Source organism: Gadus macrocephalus, chromosome 1, assembly GCF_031168955.1.
Source record: "Gadus macrocephalus chromosome 1, ASM3116895v1".
NCBI lineage: Eukaryota > Metazoa > Chordata > Actinopteri > Gadiformes > Gadidae > Gadus > Gadus macrocephalus.
In genome coordinates, this window is record NC_082382.1 from 24,104,264 (window position 1) to 24,130,346 (window position 26,083).

Sequence of the window (26,083 nt, forward strand, 5' to 3'; positions counted from 1 at the left end):
TCTTGCACAACCTGTCAGGAACGAGAGATCGAGGGACTTGGCAGCGATGACAGCGGGAGGAGATGGGTTGGGGAGGGAGGGTGGGAGGGTGCTGACGTCCTCCCAACGCGGAGGTGGGGGGGGGGGAGTTGACGTCACCTCAACGTGGAGGATCCCGGACTCAACTTTCTCACACAGCAGCTCAGTGCAGAGGAGCGGCCGAGAGGGGCTTTGGAAATCGGCTCGCTTGCAGCAAATCACAATTTTTCTGTTCGGGTTTTCTCTTTTTTTTTTTATCCCACCGCGTATCTCGTCCTCCTAGCGGGACGCCAGAAACGAGAGTCGGGCTCGAGTCGGTCGGATTAAACTTTCCTTGTGGAGATAGCGGATAGAGCAGCAGCTCGGATACGAGGCTAGTTGGAGAGCTAACGCTCCCCTGGACCCGGGGACCGAACATGGATGTGTTCTGCTTTTCTTTGTCATTGCGATATGTTGGAGGTATGTGAACACTCTCAGCCGCACACGCTCGACTCGAGGTTCGCTGTTCGAGTTTAGTTGACTTCTGTCGGTCGAGTCGTGTGTGTGTGTGTGTGTGTGTGTGTGTGTGTGTGTGTGTGTGTGTGTGTGTGTGTGTGTGTGTGTGTGTGTGTGTGTGTGTGTGTGTGTGTGTGTGTGTGTGTGTGTGTGTGTGTGTGTTGCCATTCATTCACATAAAGTTAGACATTTGTTCTAATTTACTCCTAAATATGTCACTTTTTCGAAGGCTTCACTGTTGATCAATTCGTGGACCATGCTTGGTTACAGCAGTAACTAAGTATTTTTTAATTAATTAAGTAGGCCTATGTATTAATTAATTATAAAAAAAAAAAAGGCCCAGAGAAGATTTAATCAAATCAATAACTAATTCTCTCACACACACACACACGCACGCACGCACGCACGCACACACACGTTGGATTTATTTAATTAAGGAACGAATCACATACCACGACTAAGTATCTTAATTGCTTTTCGGTGTTTGAACAACGGGTCTGATGATCCCACATTCATCCAGGTGAACCGGATCCTAACCTGTTAATAACACAGTAAACAGAGAATGAATCACACACCAATCCCCCTGTCTCTGTTGTTAGTGGTCGCTTTAAAGATGTTCGCATTATGTATTTTCCGGTTCATCCGTTGGATGGCCGACAGTGGGGTGTCATTACGCCAATGCACAGGCGCTGTTGTGGCGCACCACTAACGCGCCCCTCTCCTGCCGCGCCGCTCTCCTGACGCACCGTGGCTCATGTGGCCAACACCTCTACGACAAGTTCGGACTTGCAGCAATTCTTGAGTTGGGCGTTTGAAGGTGTTATTAGGGTTTAAATTAGCCCTGAGCCGATGACAGGGTAACAGCCCATGTAGGCCTAGGCCTATACGTTGTCTGGTTTCTAACACGGTGACTCACGAAGTTTCACTGGTTTTACAACCATTTGGGTTGCTGTCCGTTGTTGCGGCACATCCTAGACGTGTGGTTTGTTATCAGTGCGGTTTGTCATCCAGTCTGTTTACAAACCGCCCAGCTGTCAGTGCAAACTGACAGTTTGAAAGGGTGTGAAGGAATGGCCCTAATAACGGCAGTTATAACGCTGCTCGTGTTTCACGGCAGCGGTTTGGATATCGCACAATACATAATTATGGACCAAGCTGCTGATCCTCCTTCCTGCCTTTCAGGAAATGCATGACGGGCATTCCGGTGTAGCCTACTACGTAACCGCGCGCGCGCGCGCGCACACTAACACACACACACACACACACACACACACACACACACACACACACACACACACACACACACACACACACACACACACACACACACACACACACACACACATTTACGTTGCAGGGTTTGTAAGTGAATGCGTGATATTCGGACATTCCTCTCTCCACCATACGTTACATTTAGGTCAGACCAAACAAAAGACTATCCCCATTATCCCCGGGAATAGCTGGGCTGGGCTATGCTTTGGGTGTGGGTTCGAATCCCTCCCTCCACCGTGCTCAGCGGAAACACTTTTTTTCCCATGTCTCTCGTTTAGCGAAATGCTTTCTCAGCCGTTTCCGACTTAACCTGCAACGTGGCCGAGAGAGAGAGAGAGAGAGAGAGAGAGAGAGAGAGAGAGAGAGAGAGAGAGAGAGAGAGAGAGAGAGAGAGAGAGAGAGAGAGAGAGAGAGAGAGAGAGAGAGAGAGAGAGAGAGAGAGAGAGAGAGAGAGAGAGAGAGAGAGAGAGAGAGAGAGAGAGAGAGAGAGAGAGAGAGATCTCTCTCTCCAATCCATGGCAGGAGCTGGGTTGTGGGTTCATTCCCCAACATCTGCCTGGCACAGACTCCCAGAGTTGGGACCCTTCTCCCTCAGTGACTGCTATGGGTGTTGGTGACATGATGAAGCGGCCAGTATATACTATGCGTCACGTTTAACTACAAGGGATTAAGCAGTCTTTCCCCATGCCGAAAGGTTGTGAGTTCAATCCCCAATATGTGTCTCCGACCGACACCCTTGAGAAAAACTTCAGACCCCCACCCCGATAACTGGGTGAATGTGGTGTTGATGTGAATCATGGGGTCATACATTCTCCACATTGTCATGTTCAACGACATGACTCATGAATCATGATGGCGGTAGGTATCCCATGGCTGTATCCAACGTTGACGTTCAGGGTTGGCAGGCTTATTGTCACTGGTTCAAAGTAAACCTCGAGGGTTTGAACCAGTCGCAACCAGTCGCGCCAAACTTCCGCCTTACTTGCCATACACCGGTCGGCGTGGGAATGTTTGATCAATAAAGTGCATCGTCCTTTGTGGACGGTTACGGTAGACGAGAAGTAGCCTTAGGGGCTTCCCCTAAACCTTGACACGTCAAGATGAGTTCCGACTTTAGTCTGTCCTCATCTGAACGCTGGGTGAAAAGAGAACAGCACTTTTATTTTTGTATTGCTCAGAACATGCATGCATACATATTTTCTGTGAAGCCAAAGGGAAATTGAGTTAATAATACATACTTTTTAGGGGAACAATCTTCTGTGTTCCCCTTTCTTCCCCACACACACACACACACACGCACACGCACACGCACACGCACACACACACGTCGTGTATGTGTGTTCCATGTCCATAAACATCTACTGGTGGCTGTCATTTTTACTGCTGTGTAGCCAGCTAACACCACGGAGCTAGCGGTCTAGATTAGCAGCGTTTCAGGGGATTTCCCCCTCTACCTGTAAAGGACGCAATGATTAAACGACATGTTCCTGTCGGTGTCACGCTCATGATAGCGGGACGTACTTTGACCTGTACCTTCCAGAACTCATTAAGGTCTCTGTCCTGCTTAGAGACAGAGACTGCTACAGATCACTGCTTAGAACTAGGGATCGGACGATATGGATTTTTTAGGGCCGATACAGATTTCTTTTCATCAGCCTTAGCCGATAACCGATACCGATTTTCTTGAGCCGATATTTGGAGCCGATACTACCCTGGAAATCCAGGGTTCTCGCGAGAGCACGATTTTGAATTTGCTCAGCGAGTCACTCAGGGAACGAGCAATATACTCGTGTATATTCTGGGCCTCCCCTGGCCCAGAACATCAATCAATCACATCGATGTATCAATATAGGCGGGCCAAAAGCGTTGCTGTTTTACCGACCGGATACGTCCGGAGTCTTATCTATTGGTTAGCTCCACTGGTCTGGATACGTCACCCCTTGTATTCTTCTGATATTTTCAAATGCATGCTTGGTGCGGCCCGTCGAGTTGGGCCATTTCATTACTCGTCGCCAGACCCTACGGCTTTCTAGATGTAGGTCTGCATTTCCAGGCTAAGCCTCCCTCAATTTACATAAAAATGACACAACGATGATAACAAATGTTACAATGTCTCAATTTAAAAAAATTAACATTTATTGAACTGTCTGTAAATCATGGCACAATAAATACAAATAAAATAAAAGGCTGATATATCGGTCGATCACTACTTAGAACTACAGATCACTGCTAAGACCTACTTATCACTACTTGGAACATATCACTCCTTAGAACTACAGATCACTGCTTAGAACTAAAGATCACTGCTTAGAACTACAGATCACTGCTTAGAACTACAGATCACTGCTTAGAACATACCACTGTTTATAGCTACAGATCACTGCTTAGAACTACAGATCACTGCTTAGAACTACAGATCACTGCTTAGAACTACAGATTAGGGCCCGACCGATTCATCGGCCTGCCGATTTAATCGGCCGATTATAGCCTTTTTGAAAATAATCGACATCTGCCAAAAACCGATTTTTTTTTCTATTTTTTTTTTTTATTTCACGCTCGCTCAGGCAGCTGCGCGCTCACCTCACCAATGTACACAAGACGCGTTGTTTGAGCATGTTGTGCCTGTTTTTCTTTAGGTCCCAGGCCATGTTAATTTGTTATACTGTAGACTCTAACAGTGAGACTATACTGCTCAGCACGCACGTGTTAGTCACTGCTCACGAGCGCAGCACATTGGGAGTTAGTTATTTATTTTACATTTTAAATTACACTAATTTTGACTGTAAATGTATTCTAAAACACTCAAAGGTTCTGCATTCAATTCACATATTCGTCAAAAGTGTTTAAAGTGTATTTAAGGTATCAAAAACTACGTTTTATATGCTTTTTTTTTTTTTTTTTTATCGGCCGATTAAATCGTAATCGTAATTTTTCTCTGAAAATAATCGGCATCGGCACTCAAAAATCAATATCGGTCGGGCCCTACTACAGATCACTGCTTAGAACTACAGATCACTGCTTAGAACTACAGATCACTACTTAGAACTACATATCACTGCTTAGAACTACAGATCACTGCTTAGAACGCTTATAGTGGTGTGTTTGTCTGTTTTGGCCTTGAGCTGATGTGAAGTTTGAAGTAGAAACATTTTGTGTTTCACTCACCTTGTTAGAGCGACTGTAAACGTTACCATTGGATTTATTTCAATGTTCTAGGATTTAACATTCAAATATGTGTGTCTGATATATGTTTCTGCACTCGACTCCTAGCTGAGGCAGCGTTTTGATAATGAAATGTGTACTCTTGGGAAATCCCCGTTCAGGACCCCCTTCCTGTCCGTGTATGAATGAGCGTTTTGAGGGGCTCCCTCTGTGGTCCAGCTAACGGCGCGGTGAGGCGGTGCTGGTAGAGTGCCGGGCTTCGACCTTCTAGTAATCGGCCGATATTTGCGATTTTTTTTACGTGTATCGGCATCGGACGATTTTCTCAGTTTTTCCGTAACTTTTTTTTGGGTATGATTTATAGACGGTTCTATAAATTATCCTCTTTTAAATTTAGAATTGTAACATTTGTTATCATCATTGTGTCATTTTTATGATGCTTATTCTGGGAGCAAAAGCAATATCGGCTCCAAATAGCGGCTAAAGAAAATCGGTATCGGCGTATCGGTCATCGGCTATGGCTGATGAAAAATATCGTATCGGGCCTAAAAAAAATCCATATCGGTCGATCCCTAATCTAAGAAGAAGGCCCCCCTGCTGAGAACGTACGTCTGGGACCCCTCACCTCCACCTGCAGGACACGGCCTGACGGAGTGCGTCTCCCCGTGCTGCTGCGACCTGTTCCTTAACGGCCGCGTGTGATTGATCGAAGCTCTTTGTGTGTGTCTTACCCTTCCCTTTACAGGCTGTTTGTGAAAGGAGCAGGCGGGAAGGGAGCTACGTGTGCTAGTCGGTTCAGCGAGGAGACGCGCCCAGCTCAGGGCGAGAGAGACCTGACCATCAATCACACCGTCTGGATCAACCAATAAGGGATAAGGGATAAGGGAGTGGGCCGGGGCAGGGTGCCCCCTTCGCCGGCGTTTGATTGGTCGGGCCCCGGAGTTCAACCAATGGATGAGTGATGAGGATGAGCTGGCGGTCGCCCCCCTGCACAGCGCGCTGGAGCAGGTGAGGAGAGGGGGGAGCAGGGTGGCGGCCATGCAGAAGCAGGCCAGCCCCGCCTGGCTGCCCCACGGGGGGGGGGCCCCCCCCACGGAGCTGGGCTCCAACATACGGCAGAAGATCTCTCAGTGGGAGGGCCGCAGTCAGCCCGCCGCCGTCGGCAAGCCCCGCCCCCCCGCCTTCACCCGAGCTCTGTCCGCAGACCTCCTTGGTCGTGGTGGGGGTAGTGGTGGGGGTGGTGGTGGGGGTGGTGGTAGTGGTGCTGGTGCTGGTGGAGGTGGTGGTGGAGGTGCGGGTGGGGACGATGCCCTTCGAGACCCCTCACAGAAAGCGACCCTTTGCAAAACCAAAAGCCTGGCCTTGGATTTCCGGGAAACCCAAGAAGCGACGGGACTCGGGCGGAGGTCGGAGCCCTTCCAGAGAGACTCCCCGGGAATATCCACCTCCGTCCCGGACAAGAGGCCATCGCTCTCCCCAGCTCTCCGGTCGTCCCCCAAGGGGGTCCCCCCGACCATGGCCCCCTCAGGTAAACAAGCCACCGCCCCGGCCGAAGACTTCCGGTACACCCCCAGCCGGCCGGTGCCCCAGCCCGAGCGCCCCCCCGGGGACGACCCAGACCCCGACGACGACAACATGCCCGCGGGGAACTTCTACACCAGCCGGGGGTTCTGGCGGAGGCTGGAGGGGAACAAGCTGCTCTGGGAGAAGGGCCTGGGACCCCCGGAGACCCCCCAGCCGCCCCCCAAACCCCTGAGGACGTTCCAGTACCTGGAGGCCAGGGCCGGGGCTGCGGCGCCGGGCCAGGGGGTCTCGGGCTCCAGGGGGGGCAGGATAATAGCCCGGCCGCCCGACTTTCCCCCCCCGCCCTGCCCCGGTGTCGGGACCAACGGGCTGTCGCGGTACAACAAGAACAGGTGAGCGGCTCCCCCATTTACCCCCGGGGCGTTTAGCAGACGCTTTCATCCAGAGCGACTTGCGATGAGGACATTTGTAAGGCGGGAGAAACTACAATATATCGCTGTCGGTACAGTAGGGACGTTCGTAGAACCAAGTGCCCAGCACTAACCATCGCTAGGTTAACCCGTTCCCCGCACACAACAAAGATAGCTAGGATAAGATGCTACACGATGCTAAGTACTACGTTTAAGTGCAAGGACGTACAACATACAACAATAAGTGCGTAGTGCGTACATTAAGTGCCAGGACGTACATTATACAATTAGTGAGTAAGGGGGGTGTGGGGGGAAGGCTATGCAGAGTCTACAACAAGAACAGATGAGCGGAGCGCCTTTTCGTCGCTCGGCAGGTGAACTGGGGCTTGTACACTCTTGCTTGCTGGTTGCGTAGCAAGTCGGTGAACAAGTCTGTTCACTTCCAACACAGCACTGCGTTCCAGATGTGCTGCGTCTAGAGATGAATGTGGTCGCTTTGACCTAGGCAGACGATCTGCTGTACTGTTACCGTTTGGTGGAACCAGTGTGTATCAGCCTCCCTGTGTATTTAGTACCTTTTTGTGCATTTGTCCATTTTATTTTCTCTCTCTAACTTGTTAGGAGTAATATCTAAGGATGATATAATTGGTCACATCTGTATCTGGAATCGTTTATATAATATGACACATTCTCATACAAGGCTTATAAGAAAGGTTTTAGCCAAAAGAAACTTAACTTTACGAATGGTGCTCTAGTCTTTAAATTGGTTTGCTTTTGGAATGGTGAGAAACAAGGGTTCTAGTGCGGATAGAACTAGGGAACAGGGGTTCTAGTGCAGATGGAACTAGGGAACAAGGGTTCTAGTGCGGGTAGAACTAGGGAACAGGGGTAGAACCAGGGAACAGGGGTTCTAGTGCAGATGGAACTAGGGAACAAGGGTTCTAGTGCGGATAGAACTAGGGAACAAGGACAGAACCAGGGAACAGGGGTTCTATTGCAGAAGAAACTAGGGAACAGGAATATAACTAGGGGTTGAAGGGGTGATGGAACCGCTCGTGTCTGGATGTTGGCTGGATTCCAGGTGTGATGTCATCTTCGGTGGCCCAGTTCCTCCACTCCTGGGGTTGAGCTTTGGCTTTCTACAGCCAAACACCAGTTAACTCTTCAGTGTCTCTCCACTCCACTCTGTAGCCAAGACGCAGACCAAGATTGGCTAACACCTCACTTTCGATTGATGGTTTAATCCTTTAGGCTTTAAAATCTCAACACTAATCGCAAAAGCCATGACAAGTTACCAGTGTCCAAAATGATGTTTTGAAAGAGCTTGCTTTATGCGACAAGCAGCCAAGAAACAAAGCTATTACAAAGCTATAACAAAGCTGGATCATCATTTTATTATGATCCATGAACCAAATATTTGAATATAAATGCAAATTAATGAGCATATGTTTGTTATGTGTATTTGAGGAATGGCTTGAATAATTGATCGATTATCCAAATTAGATTCGCTGCATTTTCTGACAATCGATTTATGGATGAATCGACTCAGCCCTAACTTTACGTCCCTTTGGGTAAAAGCGTCAGTAAAACAGGTTATAGTCATAATAATAGAGGTTGTATTCAGATGCAATAAGATCTCTTCTTTATTTTTTGTACTCGCTAGGTGCTATCTCTGTCACTGTGCTAACAGGAACCTCTCCTACTATGTTGAATAGATTGATCAGACTAATTGTTTCCACTTCAAGGCGGGACAGATTTAACGAGACATGCTGGCCCCTCGTCCCCTCCTCTTCCTCACCTCCTCTTCCTCACCACCTGTGCAGGAAGTCCTTTGAGTATGAGGACGCGTCGCACATCACTGTGAAGCAAGGCATGCTGGGAGACGAGGAGGGCCTCTACCACGCCTACTCGGACGACAACATCTACGAAGACATCATCTGTAGGTCCCTGAACGTGGAGGGATGACCACAGAAAGCTCTTATAGTAGATTACCACAGACAGGTTTTATAGAAGATGACCACAGACAGGTCTTATAGTAGATTACCACAGACAGGTCTTATAGAAGATGACCACAGACAGGTCTTATAGTAGATTACCACAGACAGGTTTTATAGAAGATGACCACAGACAGGTCTTATAGTAGATTACCACAGACAGGTCTTATAGTAGATTACCACAGACAGGTCTTATAGAAGATGACCACAGACAGGTCTTATAGAAGATGACCACAGACAGGTCTTATAGAAGATGACCACAGACAGATCTTATAGAAGATGACCACAGACAGGTCTTATAGAAGATGACCACAGACAGGTCTTATAGTAGATGACCACCGACAGGTCTTATAGAAGATGACCACAGACAGGTCTTATAGTAGATGACCACCGACAGGTTTTATAGATGTTGACCACAGACAGGTCTTATAGTAGATGACCACAGACAGGTTTTATAGTAGATGGTCTTCTCATGGTAGATGACTGAGCAGAGCTCCTTCCATAATGTTCTATTGACTCCTGAGACTCACTGGATCTGCTTCAGGATCAATGCAGTGCATTACCGCTGAACAGACCTTTCCATGTCTGGGATCTAATGGCTGCTAATGGCCATCGCCCGTTCCTGCCATAGCACTCGTTCATTGCTCTGACATGCAGTTTTGGGAAATCCTGTATTGACGATACCGTGCAAAAATCGAACATGATTACATAAGTAGTCTGCCTTTCACTTTAGAATAAAATAGTTGCATTGTATGGCTTAATTTTCAGTCCTGGAAACACTTAGTTCTATGGGGTCAGCTTAAAGGGAGACGATCCGGTTTGAACCCGTCTTGTCTTCATCTTTGTTTCTGTCGTCATCTTGTTGCCTATTGGCTGCTGACCCGGGGGGGGGGGGGGGGGGGGGGAGGGTTCTCTTTGACTGCTCCAACGTGTTTCGTGTGATACTGCACCACAGCTGTTACCCCTAACCTCTGACCTTTCTCCCCCCCCCCCCCGCTCCAGCTGAGGGCCCCAGGGAGAGCCCCTACGAGGACGTCAAGCTGTCCCCCATGTGCCTCCCTCTGGGAAGGGTCCGACCTCGGCCCTCCACCCTCTCCCAAAGGGACAACCAGCGGGGGCCCAAGGTATGGACGGAATAGGGGTGTCTGGGTGGTGTGCTGGGGGCTACGTCCTCTCAAAGACGTCACTGGGTGGCGGAGGCCTCGATACGAGAGGAGATGTACCTCACTGTGACCCGATGGGACATGTGGGACTCCCAGCCGAAACACACCGCACATATAATGGAGAGAAGAAGAACTGTTATACCACTATGACGACAATACTGAGAATACTGTGATACTTGTGTTGGGATCTGTCCCTGGAAGGGAGGGGGGTGTGTTCTTTTTCCTGCTGGCTGGTTTCAGGGTGAATGTCTGTTGATGAGGGCTACTCTGCCTGTCTGCTGGTCCTTCTGTGACTAGATGCGGTACTTGGACCTGGTTGACGTTTCTAGGGACCAATTCCAAGTGTACTTGGATGGTGTACTTTGGATACACCATCCAAACCACCATACTCTGGATGTTCCCATCCTTACCTGCCTGCCTGGGGCCTTGAGTAATAGTGTCTGCAGATCAGGGACGTAGCCACGTGGGGGCAAAAAAATCCTGAACGGAAACGGTTTAAAATGAAATATATGGACTGTCAGTTTGATCTAACTTTGACTTATTATTCTTATTCAAAGTGTTATATTTTGACGTTCTGAATAAGTGTTGCACTTAAAATACCCCCCTCCCCCCCCCCGACAATCAAGTGCCACCCCAAATATAAGACTGGCCCGAGCTGGCCACCACAGTAATAATATCCTGGCTACGCCCCTGCTGCAGATCAATGCTCATATCGATCACAGTGATGTAATAACGTATCTACTGGTAATAAATGTGGACCAGGCTTAGAGTAACCCCCTTCAGGGCAGTGGAGGAGGAACTAGTTGTGACTCAAGACTAATTGAAACCCAACCGGTTTGGACCCGTCAGGCGTCGTCCAAGCCCCACACCCTGCGAGACCACCCAGCCCGGCCGAACAGGAAGGGGTCCCAGCAGACCCTGCCCCCCAACGTCTCAGCGCTGCTGGAGACCCCCAAACCGGCCGGCCCCCGGCGCTCTGCCACCCAGAGGGTACCCCGGCAGCCCCCAACCCAGGCTCAGGTAAGACCCCCCAGGACCCTCTAGACCCCCAACCCTCTAGACCCCCCACCCTTTAGACCTGGGTCTAGAACCATCTAGACATCGACGCCCAACACTTTAGACCTGGGTCTAAAATTATCTAGACCTCGATGCCCAGCACTTTAGACCTGGGTCTAGAACCCTCTAGACCTCGACCCCCCACCCTTTAGACCTGGGTCTAAAACCATCTAGACCTCGACACCCCACCCTTTAGACCTGGGTCTAGAACCCTCTAGCCCTGGCTCTAAAACCCTGTACACCAAGACCCTTAACCCTTTAGACTGGGTCTGAACCATTTGAACCTGGGTATAAACCTCCTAGTCCTCGGACTAAAGTCCTCGAGACTTAGACCCTCAACTCTTTGGAGCTGGGTCTAAACCACCCTCTATACCTGGACTTAACCCTCTAGACCTGGCCTCAAACCGTCTAGACCTGGACTTAACCCTCTAGACCTGGACTAAACCCTCTAGACCTGGCCTCAAACCGTCTAGACCTGGACAAAACCCTCTAGACCTGGACTAAGCCCACTAGACCTGGACTAAATCCCTCTAGACCTGGACTAAAACCCTCTAGACCTGGACTAAATCCTCTAGACCTGGACTAAAACCCTGTAGACCTGGACTTCAGGTACCAGGACCTAAGCCACACCTGTCCTTCCTTTGGAAGAGTCCATCTGTAGTGCACCTCCTCGCTATCGGTGCGACAAACTGCTTTTTAAGAATATATAATAATATAATATATATCTGCCCGGTCTCATAGAAAGACTATCGATGGAATCGTCTGCTTTCAGAGGGTAGGGGAGAGTAGGGTGGGGGGGGGGAGTGTCTCGGTGACAACAGGAAGTAGAGGCAACATGCAGGAACAGGATAATAGAGAGAGTGAGAGTGAGGAGAGCTTATTTTGAACGTGAGTGAGTTGAAAAGCTGGCGGAGTCTTCCAACATGGGGAGGGAGACGGGCTATGGACGCAAGGTAGAGTTTCTGGGGCTCTCGAAGATTAACGTGGCTTTGAATACGGCAGTGTGTTTTAAAAGTAATGACCTGTCATCACCCGTAGTGACTTTGAGGTGACCTTTCAAATAGTGTCTCGGTTCGGTTCATTTGAGGATAAACGCAGAAGCTTCTCGGAACACATCGCAGGGAGAGCCTCTAGAAACGACACTTGGGTTATTCCCATTTGAGGACGATCGGACCGAAGTAGACGCACACGGATGGTGTGATGACCGTGTGCCCAGACTTGCTTTGCCCAGGCAACCCACTACTGGGTCTTAGTTTCAGCTTCCTGTTCAGCGCATCTGTGGTGTTCATCTACTTCCTGTCTCGTGCCGAGCGATAGTCGTCATGACCGGGGCCCAGCCTCAAACGTTCCTCAGACAGCCTCCTCTTGAGGAGGACCACCGAGCAGGAATGCCGGAATGAGAGGCTGGAGATTATTTTCTGCCCACTGTCTGAAGAACACCTCAGTGTCATTTACTGAGCCAGCGGGGGTCTTGACCCGAGAGGGGTCAGGGTGTGTGTGTGTGTGTGTGTGTGTGTGTGTTACTGTGTCTCAGTGTGTCTGTGTGTGTGTGTGTGTGTGTATTACTGTGTCTCGGTGTGTCTGTGTGTGTGTGTGTGTGTGACTGTCTCACTGTGTGTGTTTGTGTGCGTGTGACCGTGTGTATGTGTGTGACTGTGTCTCAGTGTGTCTGTGTGTGTGTGAGACTGTCTCACTGTGTGTGTGTGTGTGTGTGTGTGTGTGTGTTACTGTGTCTCAGTGTGTCTGTGTGTGTGTGAGACTGTCTCACTGTGTGTGTGTGTGTGTGTGTGTGTGTATTACTGTGTCTCGGTGTGTCTGTGTGTATGTGTGTGTGTGTGACTGTCTCAGTGTGTCTGTGTGTGCGTGTGTGTGACTGTCTCACTGTGTGTGTTTGTGTGTGTGTGACCGTGTGTATGTGTGTGACTGTGTCTCAGTGTGTCTGTGCGTGTGTGTGTGTGACTGTCTCACTGCGTGTGACCGTGTGTATGTGTGTGACTGTGTCTCAGTGTGTCTGTGTGTGTGTGTGAGACTGTCTCACTGTGTGTGTGTGTGTGTGTGTGTGTGTGTTAGTGTGTGTGGTGATTGATCCGTTCTCTGTGACGCAGTACATCAGCAAGATCGAGACCATCTTCGACGCCAAGCGAGGGAGGAAGAGGGTGAAGAACCAGGGAAACGCTGTGCGAGGTAACACACACGCAGACACACACACACACACACACACACACAGACACACACACGAAGCCACACGCGCCACACACTAATTTGAGGCTCGTGGTGGACTGGACATGCTCTTGGCCAGCTGCCAATCAACCACCATCCTCCGGCTGGTTAACAATGGACCAACTGTGTTGGATTGTAACTACTCTCTCTCTGTCTCTCCCTCTCTCTCTCTCTCTCTCTCTCTCTCTCTCTCTCTGTCTCTGTCTCTCTCTGTCTCTCCCTCTCTCTCTCTCTCTCTCTCTCTCTCTCTGTCTCTCCCTCTCCCTCTCTCTCTCTCTCTCTCTCTCTCTGTCTCTGTCTCTCTCTGTCTCTCCCTCTCTCTCTCTCTCTGTCTCTGTCTCTGTCTCTGTCTCTCTCTGTCTCTCCCTCTCTTTGTGTGTGTGTGTGTCTCTCTCGCTGTCTCTGTCTCTCTCTCTCTCTCTCTCTCTCTCTCTCTCTCTCTCTCTCTCTCTCTCTCTCTCTCTCTCTCTCTCTCTCTCTCTCTCTCTCTCTCTCTCCCCCCCTCCCTCCCTCCAGAGGAGACCAGTGGAACCGAGAGTGACCCTGAAGACCCTAAAGGTACCGCTGTAGAACCGCTCTAATTGACCCCAGGTCAAAGGTCATCCATGCGCTGTTCCCCAGTCCCCTGACCCGGGTGTTGGCTTGTGGCTCCAGACTCCAGGAGGACGGTGTACGTCCAGTCCACGCTGCGGCGCCGGCCCGGGTACCGAACCCTGGAGCGGGACCTGATCCAGAACCAGCAGCAGCAGCTCTTCCAGATCTTCGTGGTGGTGTCGCTCAGAAAGGGGTCCTCCGGGAACACCTACTCCCCCGAGATCACTCAGCAGTTCCCCAAGATGGTACCGCACGCACGCCCTCGAACACACACATGCATGCACGCACGCACGCGCGCCCTCGGACACACGCACACACACACGCACACACACACGCACAGGCATGGGAGGTAGACAAACCAGTGAAGCCAGTGTCCATGGGATGCCACTCCCATCCTCCACTGGGGGATGTCTGCTTTGTGTGTTCCCAGTGAATGCCCTACCCCTCTACAGTGTGAATATGAACGGGTACATTCGGGAACAAGGGGTTAGGAGAGGAGTCAGGAACACGACATGTTGATTCAGTGCTGAGTCGTTTGGTCGCGAAGTGTGAAGTGTTACATACTGCCCCCTAGTAAAGTGTTACATGCTGCCCCCTAGTAAAGTGTTACATACTGCCCCCTAGTAAAGTGTTACATACTGCCCCCTAGTAAAGTGTTACATACTGCCCCCTAGTAAAGTGTTACATACTGCCCCCTAGTAAAGTGTTACATACTGCCCCCTAGTAAAGTGTTACATACTGCCCCCTAGTAAAGTGTTACATACTGCCCCCTAGTAAAGTGTTATATACTACTAGTAAAGTGTTACATTCGGCCCCCAGTAACGCTCTGTGATGTGTTCCAGTTCGAGAAGCCGTCTCGTCACACCAAGGAGGCTGAGGACCGACTAAAGGCCATCCCTCGCTTCTGCTTCCCCGACGCGCTGGACTGGAAGCCGTCTTCGGACATGACCAGGTACCTGAGGCTCTGACCAGGTACCTGAGGCTCTGACCAGGTACCTGAGGCTCTGACCAGGTACCTGAGGCTCTGACCAGGTACCTGAGGCTCTGACCAGGTACCTGAGGCTCTGACCAGGTACCTGAGGCTCAGACACTGGCCCCAGCCCTACAACGTCAGAGTTGTTGGAATGATAAAAGTCTGTTCAGAATAACCCAATGCAAGTTTGTTCAGCGAAAAAAGCCAACAGTGACGTGAAATCGTAACCTTTGATTCTCTCTCTCTCTCTCTCTCTCGCTCTCTCTCTCTCTCTCTCTCTCTCTCTCTCTCTCTCTCTCTCTCTCTCTCTCTCTCTCTCTCTCTCTCTCTCTCTCTCTCTCTCTCTCTCTCTCTCTCTCTCTCTCTCTCTCTCTCTCTCTCTCTCTCTCTCTCTCTCTCTCTCTCTCTCTCTCTCTCTCTCTCTCTCTCTCTCTCCCCTAGTGAGACCTTCTCCTTTGTTCTGACGGGTGAGGATGGCAGTCGCTGGTTCTGCTACTGTCGCAAGATCCTGGTGAGTCCCTAGTTAGTGTGTGACCCATCGTGTGTGCGTGCGTGAGGCGGTTTTGTGTGTTGTGCGATAGACAGTGTTGTTTATGTTTGTGGGTTGTGTGTGTGTAAAAGTGTGTGGTTTGTGTGTGAGTGAGTATTTCTAGAGTGTGTGCGTGCGTGCGTGTGTGTGTGTGTGTGTGTGTGTGTGTGTGTGAGAGAGATGGAGTGGGGTTGGTGATGCATAAACGATTATTGCTATCCAACCTAATAAGGATTATTTTGTTTGTACAGTCTATACAATAGTGACTGTACCCTGGGACTGGTCTTGGCCTCACTTGTGTCTTTGATCAAACTCCTGCGAAATGTAGATGAAGACATCATGACGGCTGCAGAGTCCACACACTTGTTGGCCTCTTTGTGGAAAAGGGCTGATTCACTTTGTCTTTCCGTTGAAATTTCCGGTTTTACAAGGAAACTGCGGCCAGCTCAGTGTGTACGGCCCTGTGCTCCATGGTCTTCTACCGTGAGCCTAGCGCAATGCTAACATGGTCTTCCACCGTGAGCCTAGCCCAATGCTAACATGGTCTTCCACCGTGAGCCTAGTTCAATGCTAACATGGTCTTCCACCGTGAGCCTAGTTCAATGCTAACATGGTCTTCCACCGTGAGCCTAGCCCAATGCTAACATGGTCTCCCACGTGAGCCTAGCCCAATGCTAACATGGTCTTCCACCGTGAGCCTAGCGCAATGCTAACATGGTCTTCCACCGTGAGCCTAGCCCAATGCTAACATGGTCTTCCACCGTGAGCCTAGCCCAATGCTAACATGGTCTCCCACCGTGAGCCTAGCCCAATGCTAACATGGTCTTCCACCATGAGCCTAGCCCAATGCTAACATGGTCTCCCACCGTGAGCCTAGCCCAATGCTAACATGGTCTTCCACCATGAGCCTGCGCCCATCGGGGTTCGATCCCGTGGCCTCTGGGCCAGCCGCTCACCACCAGACCTGTGTGCCTTTCAGCCCAGTGGGAAGGGGAAGCGCCTCCCAGAGGTCCACTGCATGGTCAGCCAGCTGGGCTGCTTCAACCTGTTCGCTAAGGTGAGAACCCCGCCCACCACCGGGACGCCTGACCAATCACACGGCACCTCGCTGGTCTACCAATCACACAGCACCTGGCTGACCAATCACACGGCACTCATTTTATTGACCAATCACACAGCACCTGGCTGATTGACCAATCAAATGGCACCCAATTTATTGACCAATCACACAGCACCCGGCTGATTGACCAATCACACAGCACCTGTCTGGTTGACCAATCACACGGCACCTAGCTCATTGACCAATCACACAACCCCTAAACCAGACAGAGCATCCCACCTCTACAGGCAGGGCCTCTGACCTCTGGTGTCGTCAGGGGAGTGTTCAGGGTGAGGCAGAGCTGCTATTGGCTGAGGTCCATCTGTAATCCCCAGTAGAACAGGTGGGAGAGGCCACGCCCTCAGAGCTTTTGTGTCTGACAGGTTCAGAGAGAAGAGGGACGGGAGGAAATAATCCCTCTCCTTCTGGGAGGGGTGCAGGCGAACAGGTTCTCTCCACACACACACACACACACACACACACACACACACACACACACACACACACACACACACACACACACACACACACACACACACACACACACACACACACACACACACACACACACACACACACACACACACACACACACACACACACACACACAATAGGTGCACCTTGCCCTGCATTTACAAATCCCGTCTAAGGGCCGTGCTACTCTTTCATCAAGGTGTGTAATTAAACGTGTGTGTGTGCGTGTGTGTGTGTAGATCCTGGTGGAGGTGGAGAGACGGAGAGAGATCTGTCCAGCCCTCGTTCACCCCTTCATGCGCAGCGTGATGGAGGCCCCGTTCCCCGCCCCCGGCCGCACAATCACCGTCAAGAGCTTCCTGCCCGGCTCCGGCAACGAGGTGAGCCTTACTGGGAGTTGTAGTTCTTTTGAAGCCGCTGTAGAACTACATTCGGATATAAAGCGCCAGAAATAATCAGATTTGCACACACTGGTGTCACTACTGTTTGATACAATGGTCTCACTCTAGTGCCACTACTGTTTAATACCATGGTCTCACTCTAGTGCCACTACTGTTTAATACCATGGTCTCACTCTAGTGTCATTACTGTTTAATACCATGGTCTCACTCTAGTGTCACTACTGTTTAATACCATGGTCTCACACTAGTGTCACTACTGTTTAATACCATGGTCTCACACTAGTTTCACTACTGTATTATATTAGTTATATATTTCCTTTTTAATTCTGATTGGATAACAGTTGCATCCACAAGGTTGTGGTTTAATTCAACTGGTTGAGCAAGGCATTGAAACTGGTGGATTGATTTCCACTTCCCCTCCAGAATCAACAAAGTGCCACCTTATCAACCACAGAACGCGTCTGAAAGCGCCTCAAAAATCACGGATTAGAAATAGGAACAAAGCACAGTTCACTAGAATGAAAGGGCTGCTCCGATTGGCTCCCCAGGTGCTGACCCTGTGTCGGCCGGTAGACTCCCGGCTGGAGCACGTGGACTTCCGGACCCTTCTGCAGTGCCTGAGCGTGGAGCGGCTGCTGCAGGTGTTCAGCTCCCTGCTGCTGGAGCGCAGGGTCATCTTCATCGCTGACAAGCTGGGGTACGCAGCGCCGCTATTGGTCGCTCACCGCGCTCCGCACAAGCTTATTGGACGATTTTAAACGGAAACATTGATTGAAGATGACAGTGGGTATTCATATATATATATTTATGTGAATATATTCTAAGAATTAAAATCCTGATTCCGACGAGAGCAAAAATGGACAAAAAGTTAGCTAGTTAGCTAGGATGCTAGCAGCTGACAATGCCTTTGATTCCAACCGACCCTCAGCCAAGCCTCGCTAGCTAGCTAGCTAGCTGTATTCCATAGAAAAACTGCTAGTTGGAGAATGTGCAGAAGCTCAGTCCATAGGTTACAGTAGCAGATACCTGTCGTAGCTTACTGGTGTATCCTACTGTGGTTGTCAGTTAAGCTAACTAGCTTATCTTCTGTCATCCCAGGGTGTTGTCACGGTGAAGCTAACTAACATATCCTCTGTCCGCTTAGTGTGCTGCGTGGTGTAGCTAACTAGCATATCCTCTGTCCGCTTAGTGTGCTGCGTGGTGAAGCTAACTAGCATATCCTCTGTCCGCTTAGTGTGCTGCGTGGTGTAGCTAACTAGCATATCCTCTGTCCGCTTAGTGTGCTGCGTGGTGAAGCTAACTAGCATATCCTCTGTCCGCTTAGTGTGCTGCGTGGTGTAGCTAACTAGCATATCTTCTCTCCCCTAAGTGTGTTGTGGTGTAGCTAACTAGCGTATCCTCTGTCCCCTTAGTTTGTTGTCGCAGTGTAGCTAATTAGCATATCTTCTGTCCTCTTAGTGTGTCGTCACGGTGTAGCTAACTAGCATATCCTCTGTCCCCATAGCGTGTTGTCGCGGTGTAGCCATGCAGTGCTGGCGCTGCTCTACCCTTTCATATGGCAGCACACCTTTGTCCCAGTGCTTCCGGCCAGCATGTTGGACATCAGCTGCTCTCCCACCCCCTTCCTCATGGGGGCGCTGGCTCCCTGCCTGCCTCAGCTGCTGGAGCTGCCCATCGAGGAGGTCCGTTGCCCCTAGAATGACGCAATGTTTTATCAAATGCAACTTTGTTTATTGTGCGTTTGTCGTTCATAACGGTAACACAAAGTGCTTAACCAGGGAAATGACTCAACAGGAACAAGACATTTGTTTATAGTTTGAGATGTTATATTATTGATAATTTTTTCAACCGATAAATGCATGCAAGACCAAAAGTACAAAGTCATTTCTCAAAGACGTAGCATAATTTGGTACGGCAACGATGTCCTCATATTTTTTTGCAAACTTTAAAGTCAAACTATTTACATAACAATGTAAATAGTTATACTTTGTATGGTATGATTTTGAAATTATATTTCTTCTTTCCTCTTCAGGTGCTAATTGTGGATCTGTGTGCGAACAAGTTTGTCGTTCAGGTGTGTATGTGTGTGTGTGTTGTGTGTGTTTGTATCCTTATAAAAGGGGATGACAAGTCCGTCAGCTAGAATCAATAGGAGGCCGGTATGAAGCCCTTGCCTGAACCTGTCTGGTTTTCTTTTACCCACAATGCACTTCAATGTGACAGAGACAAATTCCACATTCCATACTCGATCATTGCTTTGGAAAATGTTGCAACAATAATGGTGGAGGGTCGAGTTTACACAATAATAGTATAATGTATAGTAGAACTCTATAGTTGAACTCCAACCAATGGAGTAAACGTCACCTGACACAGTGCACACCCTCCCTCCAACTCTAATACAGCGGTTACAATTTGTCTATTCAATTTCAATTCAATTTTATTTGTATAGCCCTTAATCACCATTACAGTCTCAAAGGGCTTAACAGGCCAAATATGTATGACACCCCCCTTTACCCAAGCCCCCACATGGGCAAGAAAAAATCTCCCTTGCAAAGCAAGAAAGAAATCTAGAGAAGAAACGCATAGTTGGGGATCCCTTCTTCCAGGGATGGTCAGGAGTGCAATGGGTGCCATAATTGACATACAGGTAAATACATTCACATCATATTAAATTGGTGATGTGGTGCTGGCCGGTTAACCATGAGGAGAGTCTAGGCATCCAGTCCAGTCACCGCAACACGCTGAATAATGAATTAGAACGGAAAAATACATAGTGGGAACGTTTTCACACTCCTATGTTCCAAACGCAAGATTGGAGAGGTTTTATCACCGCAGCCTTGAAATTGGAGGGAACAATTCCTGTGGAAAGTGAGAGATTAATAAGCGAGAGGATTGCAGGCACCACCGTGGGAAGAAGTTCCTTGAGAACCTTGGAAGGGAGAGGATCCAACATACAAGTTGTTGGTTTCGATGCCTTTATCACCCTTTCAAGTTCAACCAGAGGAATTGCCTTGAACTCCAGGAGAGTTGCATCAGAGTTCCCCATCCTGCCCCGCAGGATGTGTTGGACAAGTTGCACGGCAAGCATGAATTTCCTCTCTAATCGATTGAATCTTATTCTCAAAGAAATCCATGAATTGACCTGCCACGATGGAGGAGCCTAAGGTCTGAGTCTGTTTCTGAGTCAGACTCTTTTGGGATTGTTTCTATTCAAGTTGATGATACTGGAAAAGTAGGCGTTCCGGGCAGTAGTCAGTGCACCCTAGGCGAGCAGACTGTTGTGCCATGCAAGTTGAAAGACTTCAAGTTTAGTCGAGCGCCATTTGCGTTCCAGGATTCTGCAGCTTCGCTTAGCTTGTCAAGTAATATCCATTTGACTCCATCTCCCATAATGCACCAGCTGGGGGACGAGGACTGCATCCTGCCCAGTAAGCTGCAGGCGGCGCTGCAGCAGGTGCTGGAGGAGAGAGAGCTGATCCTGGGGCAGGAGGCGGAGCAGGAGGGGGCCAGCCCTGGAGGTCAGTCCCCGTCCTGGGTCCCATGTGGAAATGAGTCCATTCAGAGACTCAAATTCTTCTTTTATTCTGTGGTATAAATGTAATGCTATGCATGGTGTGCTAGCGTGTTGTTAGCATACCGAGTTTCACTATCGTCCTGAACCCCCATTGAGAGGCCAGTTGCCACGAGGTTTGACATTTCTTTGCTGGGTGTGCACACTATAATATCAACAGCCTAACATGGTCATTGTCCTGAGGTATAGTTTTAATCTGATGCAACATGAGAACGGTGCGCCGTGGCCATGACCCTTGCTGAGAGACCGACGCGAGGCCTACAGTCCCCGGGTCCTCCTATACGTCCGCGAGGACCTCAGCAGAGACATCGTGTTGCCAGCCAGTGGGGTGCATGAACACGCTAAAAGAGCGGCATTCATTGAACGCGCTCATATATTTGGTGAACGGTGAACTGAACGTACTCGACGCTCACACACTGTTTACCGGCTCCCGTGGGCTAACTGCGAGCGACATGCCAGCATGGCTTAAAAGAAATAACGTAGCTACCGCTGAAGCCAATAGTGCATATGAATATTTGAAAGAGTTTTGTGAACAAACAGTACAGATTTGAACGGTAAAAGTCAACGTCAGCCACATCGGCCACGAATTTAAAAAGACATCGAATCGAAGCATCCGACCAGTCTTGTGTCGGAAATATTTGCGACATAAAGACGGTCGTCAAGATAAGCATTTGAGCCAACAGCTGCAAAGTTCCTCCACCCAAGTCAAACTGGCCGACCGCTGTGGATAGCTCGGTGTTTCACTGTCCGCATAAATACTGTCTGCTAATTGTTTAAGGGGTAAAACTAGTGCTGTCAAGCGATTTAAATATTTAATCGTGATTAATCGCATTAACGCCATTGTTAACTTGCGATTAATCGCAATTCTTTTTTCTATGCTAAATATCCCTTGATTTCTTTGTCCCATTAATTGTTCTCATTTTAGGGTTAGGGATTTGCGTTAATCGCGCGATAAAAATTGGTTTGCGTTAACGCCGTTAATAACGCGTTTAACTGACAGCTCTAGGTAAAACATATACTCACATTGTTTTTTTCTTGGCTTTAGTAATCTTGATTCTACAGTAGTATACAGTAATTAATTTAGTTTGGGCCGTGAGCAGTCGCAACGATTGGGGGGCTGGGGCTGGATGGGTAGGAGGAGGTTCTACGGAAAAATAATAGAATACGGCCCTAAATGTAAATGTAGAATATAATTTAAAAAAAGAAATGAATGTGAGCAGTTCATTTTCTGGGACTGTGAACTTAGTTCAAAATTGTGAACCATGACCATGAACTAGTTAATTTTAAACTGTGTGACCTGAACTTGCCGACCACACCGCCGCCGTCTAACCCCGGTGTCCCTGCCGCCCGTCCCCAGACCGCAGCGAGCAGCTGAGCGCTCTGGTGTCGGAGGCCTTCGTGCGTCTCTTCGTGGAGCTGGTGGGCCACTACCCGCTGCACATGGCCGAGGCGTCGGCCGGCACCCGCGAGCTGCAGCGCGACGCCTTCCGCAAGTCGCACCCGTCCCGCGGCGTGCGGCAGTTCCTGCAGCTCTTCATGGAGACCCAGATGTTCGCCGGCTTCATCCAGGACAAGGAGCTGCGCAAGGGTGGGGGCGGGGCGGGGAAAGGTAGGCGGGGCCAAAGGTCCACCGGGCGCAGAGAGGCAGGTCGATGTTCTGGAGTTGTAGTGAAGGGACATGATGGACACCTGCAACTCTCTTTATTTATTTATCGCCATTATTCCCTGAATCAAATCATAAGTATTTAACCCCACGAGGCCCTCCGTCTATCTGTAAACATCTTTGAGTTTATTTCCTACTCCCTCACCCACTTTCCCTGTGTTCAAAACTAAAGCACCACCTACATGACGTGCTAGAATGAAGACCGACTAATCTCATCTCAGTTCCGCCCCCTAGAGGCGCCATGCTTGTAGTGCACTCCCCTTGAAGGCCTGAGGCCAGACAAGTTGATGCACCAGACTAGCATCCTGCTTCATGCTGTGATACAACATGCACTCAAAAGTTTCTCTTTTCCCTGCTCCCATTACACACCTAACTAATTGTTGAATTCGATGCGAATCGCCTGATCAGTCAAAGCACGCCATCAACAGTCGAGTCGTCCTGAATCACACCTCTGTTCCCTCAGGTCTGTTTGAAGCGAGGGCAGCAGAGTATCTGGAGTCGTACCCGGAGCCCACCGGTGTGAACCGGTTCCTTAAAGGACTAGGTGAGTGCTGCTGCCCTCCTCACCTTGTCCCTATTTCAATGTTTAACATCCAGTCAAGTTCTCTGGTCAAAAGTGCAGTTAAACATACAGTCGTTCTGTACAATGAGGTGCTCACAACAAGGCAAAGGTTGTCTGTGTAGCGAGAAAAAGCAAAACACATAAGACTTAATATCAAAATTAAGTAATAATGAGGCTTGAATAAAAAAGCCATAAGTGTGTTTGATTTGCAACTACACTAATACAAAAACAAAGAGTCGCTATGCTAGTCCAAATAAAAAATAGAGATGATGTTTGTGGTTGGCGCCCCTCCCAGGAAGCAAGATGAAGTTCCTCCAGATGAAGTGATCTTGGATCACACCTCCATGCCTCCGAGACATGATGAAGAGGAGCACTGAGTCAGTCTGAGAAGGACAACGACGTGGAAGAAAGTTTGAATGGCAGCAGCAAAGTGTCCTTCAGACTATGGGGCCTTTAGCTTCCTGGCGGTTTGGCTAGCTATCGATCTAGTTCATTAGCGGTATGGTAAGCTATCGATCTAGTTCATTAGCGGTTTGGCTAGCTATCGATCTAGTTCATTAGCGGTTTGGCTAGCTATCGATCTAGTTCATTAGCGGTTTGGCTATTTATCAATCTAGTTCATTAGCGATTTGGCTAACTATCCATCTAGTTCATTAGCGGTTTGGCTAAATATCCATCTAGTTCATTAGCGGTTTGGCTAACTATGGCTCTAGTTCATTAGTTGGTTGGCTAACTATCGATCTTGTTGTTTATTGGCTAACGGAGGACTGAACTGAACTTCAGCCAAAGATAAAGTCAGGGGAAGAAACCTGGAAAATTAGAAATTAGAGTAACACTTAATAATCTCAGATTTATAGTTGATAATCTTGCAGTGCAAATTCATAATCTCAGAATAACAGTTGATCATCTCGCGCATAACCTGATAATATTGGAGTAACAGATAGTAACCTCATATTTCCAGCTAAATTTAAGGAAAAATCGGATGCTAAAATTCCTCAGTCACTCGATTTTGTTAATAATCCTAAATAGCTGCTAATAAACTCAAGAGTAACTTCAAATAGTTATTACAACTCATTAGCTACCCATAATGATTTTTAGTGTCAGATAACACAAAAAACGTACTTCATATTGTTTATAATGTTCACAAAGGAGGTTGTTTACATGTCTACTAACATTCCCAAACTCCCGTTCCAAGTGTGTACTGTTCAGTCGAAGTTATGGATCAGAGCGGTACTGTGTATCAGCCTGCCCCTCAAATCATGGACTCTGAAACGGTATCGCCGGTGAAAAACACCATTAGCAGTCAGCCATTATGTGTTGTGTAAATAGTTATACTTTCATGGTATGATTTTTGAATGTATTTTATGGATGGAATAAGACCTCAAAGAATGTTGTCTTTGATTCAGCTCTGTTTGAGCAGAAACGTGTAAATTTGACTAAATATCCATTTAAATGTTTTGAGTACATAAGACCATGGCAAATATTTATACTGCTCTGTAGAAATGTGACGTTCATTTCAAAAACCACTATTTTTGTCGCATTCCTTGTTTTGAAAAGGCTTTTCTAAATCTTGCATTGATTTGTTTGATTTTTGGTTTATTTGCTCTGTTTACATCCAATGATTAATTTGTTTGGTTACTTCGGTTGACCAATTTTGTGGACCTTCCTCTGCATAGACTTCCTTCAGACTGGAGTTGTAAATAATTACGTGTACTTTGCACAATGTCATGATCCAATGTACAGTATTTTTTTATATTACTTTTAATTTTACGTATTTCTTATACTTGTTTGGCATCACAGAAACAACATTGAGCACAAATTGTATTTGTGCTCAATGTCGCCTCCTAGTGGTTGTTCCAGGGTTGTGTTTTGGAGGGCAGTTCGAGGCAGTGGTTCTAAACCGGTCTAGCCTCGGGACCCTCATGTGTCGTTAAATCACGACCCAAAAATAAAAAATCTATTTACCAAAATTGCAGCAATCAACAATTCCTTCGGGTACTGTTAAGAACAATGGGTGAGCAGAAAGCTGCACATTTGAAACATTTGTTTCAAGGCTTGTCTCTAAAAATAAAGGTTTGGCATAAAAAATGAATCCTCTTTGAGACCACTTACTTACCTGTTTAAAATGTTTGTTATGCTAAAAAGACAGTCTATCATCTATTTTAAGATTATCACTTTGCACTATTATTTGTATTGATCAAAATCAAGTGCACAGTAGGATCAAATTAGGATATATATATAAGTACAGCCTTTTCACTTAAATGTCCATAATGGGTGAAGGAAAACTAGGGCTGAATGATGTGGCAGAATAATTGAATAGCAATTTTTTCCTTATCTTCTGTATGACCAACCTTGTTTTGTTTGCAGTCAATATAAAGAAACTGCTCTTTCCTTGAGCTTAATTGATTGATATAACATCTTTATTTAACTAAAGAATTGTTAAAGAAAAATTATTGTATAGAGGGCCTACTATTTGATGCTACACTCCTGGCTAGGGTTGGGGGGGGGGGTGAACGTAACCACTAACACCATAAACTTTATCAGTACTGTAATTAGGCTATTTGGAGCCAAACATATAACGTTACAGTTCAGTTAAAGGGGACATATTATACCACCAGGTGTGAATGTGATTAGCCGTTACAAGCCGTTTTGAAAATGTGCAGCTTCTGACATCACAGGTGGGCGTGTCCACCTAGATGTATGACGGCGCACATCTAGGTGGACACGCCCACCTGTGATGTCAGAAGCTGCACATTTTCAAACGGCTTGTAACGGCTAATCACAACTGGTGGCATTATGTATGGAAGCATATATGTAGCAAAATTCAAATGGCAATGCAATTTGGAATTACATTATGCATTTGACAATTCATTATGCAATTTTATAATGTAATTTGTAAATAC

General features: G+C 48.1%; 1 protein-coding gene across 5 annotated transcripts; it reads left to right on the top strand.

Annotated features, from left to right (window-relative positions):
* The first annotated feature begins 122 nt into the window (after nt 1-122).
* On the top strand, nt 123-25,150 carry dennd2c (DENN/MADD domain containing 2C). 5 transcript variants are annotated; one of them, XM_060053604.1, is made up of 20 exons: nt 125-477; nt 5,693-6,202; nt 6,239-6,863; nt 8,705-8,820; nt 9,878-9,999; nt 10,888-11,058; nt 13,200-13,278; nt 13,831-13,872; nt 13,969-14,153; nt 14,751-14,860; nt 15,323-15,392; nt 16,390-16,467; nt 17,223-17,363; nt 17,933-18,081; nt 18,889-19,066; nt 19,417-19,458; nt 20,785-20,902; nt 22,313-22,564; nt 23,082-23,162; nt 23,476-25,150. In XM_060053604.1, the coding sequence occupies exons 2-20, from the start codon at nt 5,902-5,904 to the stop codon at nt 23,505-23,507; spliced, it is 2,892 nt and encodes a 963-aa protein (XP_059909587.1). In that variant the 5' UTR covers nt 125-477; nt 5,693-5,901; the 3' UTR covers nt 23,508-25,150. The 5 variants fall into 5 exon arrangements, 4 of the variants coding, with proteins under 4 accessions (XP_059909590.1, XP_059909587.1, XP_059909579.1 ...); XM_060053596.1 differs by having other exon boundaries at nt 5,693-6,196; nt 6,227-6,863; XM_060053586.1 differs by having other exon boundaries at nt 5,693-6,863.
* Nucleotides 25,151-26,083: the final 933 nt, after the last annotated feature.

Coding starts and splice junctions, on each gene's coding strand:
- dennd2c (XM_060053586.1), top strand. CDS start 5,902: ATGAGTGATGAGGATGAGCTGGCGGTCGCCCCCCTGCACAGCGCGCTG. Junction 18,082..18,888: donor TTCATCGCTGACAAGCTGGG/GTACGCAGCGCC, acceptor CTGTCCCCATAG/CGTGTTGTCGCGGTGTAGCC. Junction 19,067..19,416: donor TGGAGCTGCCCATCGAGGAG/GTCCGTTGCCCC, acceptor TTTCCTCTTCAG/GTGCTAATTGTGGATCTGTG.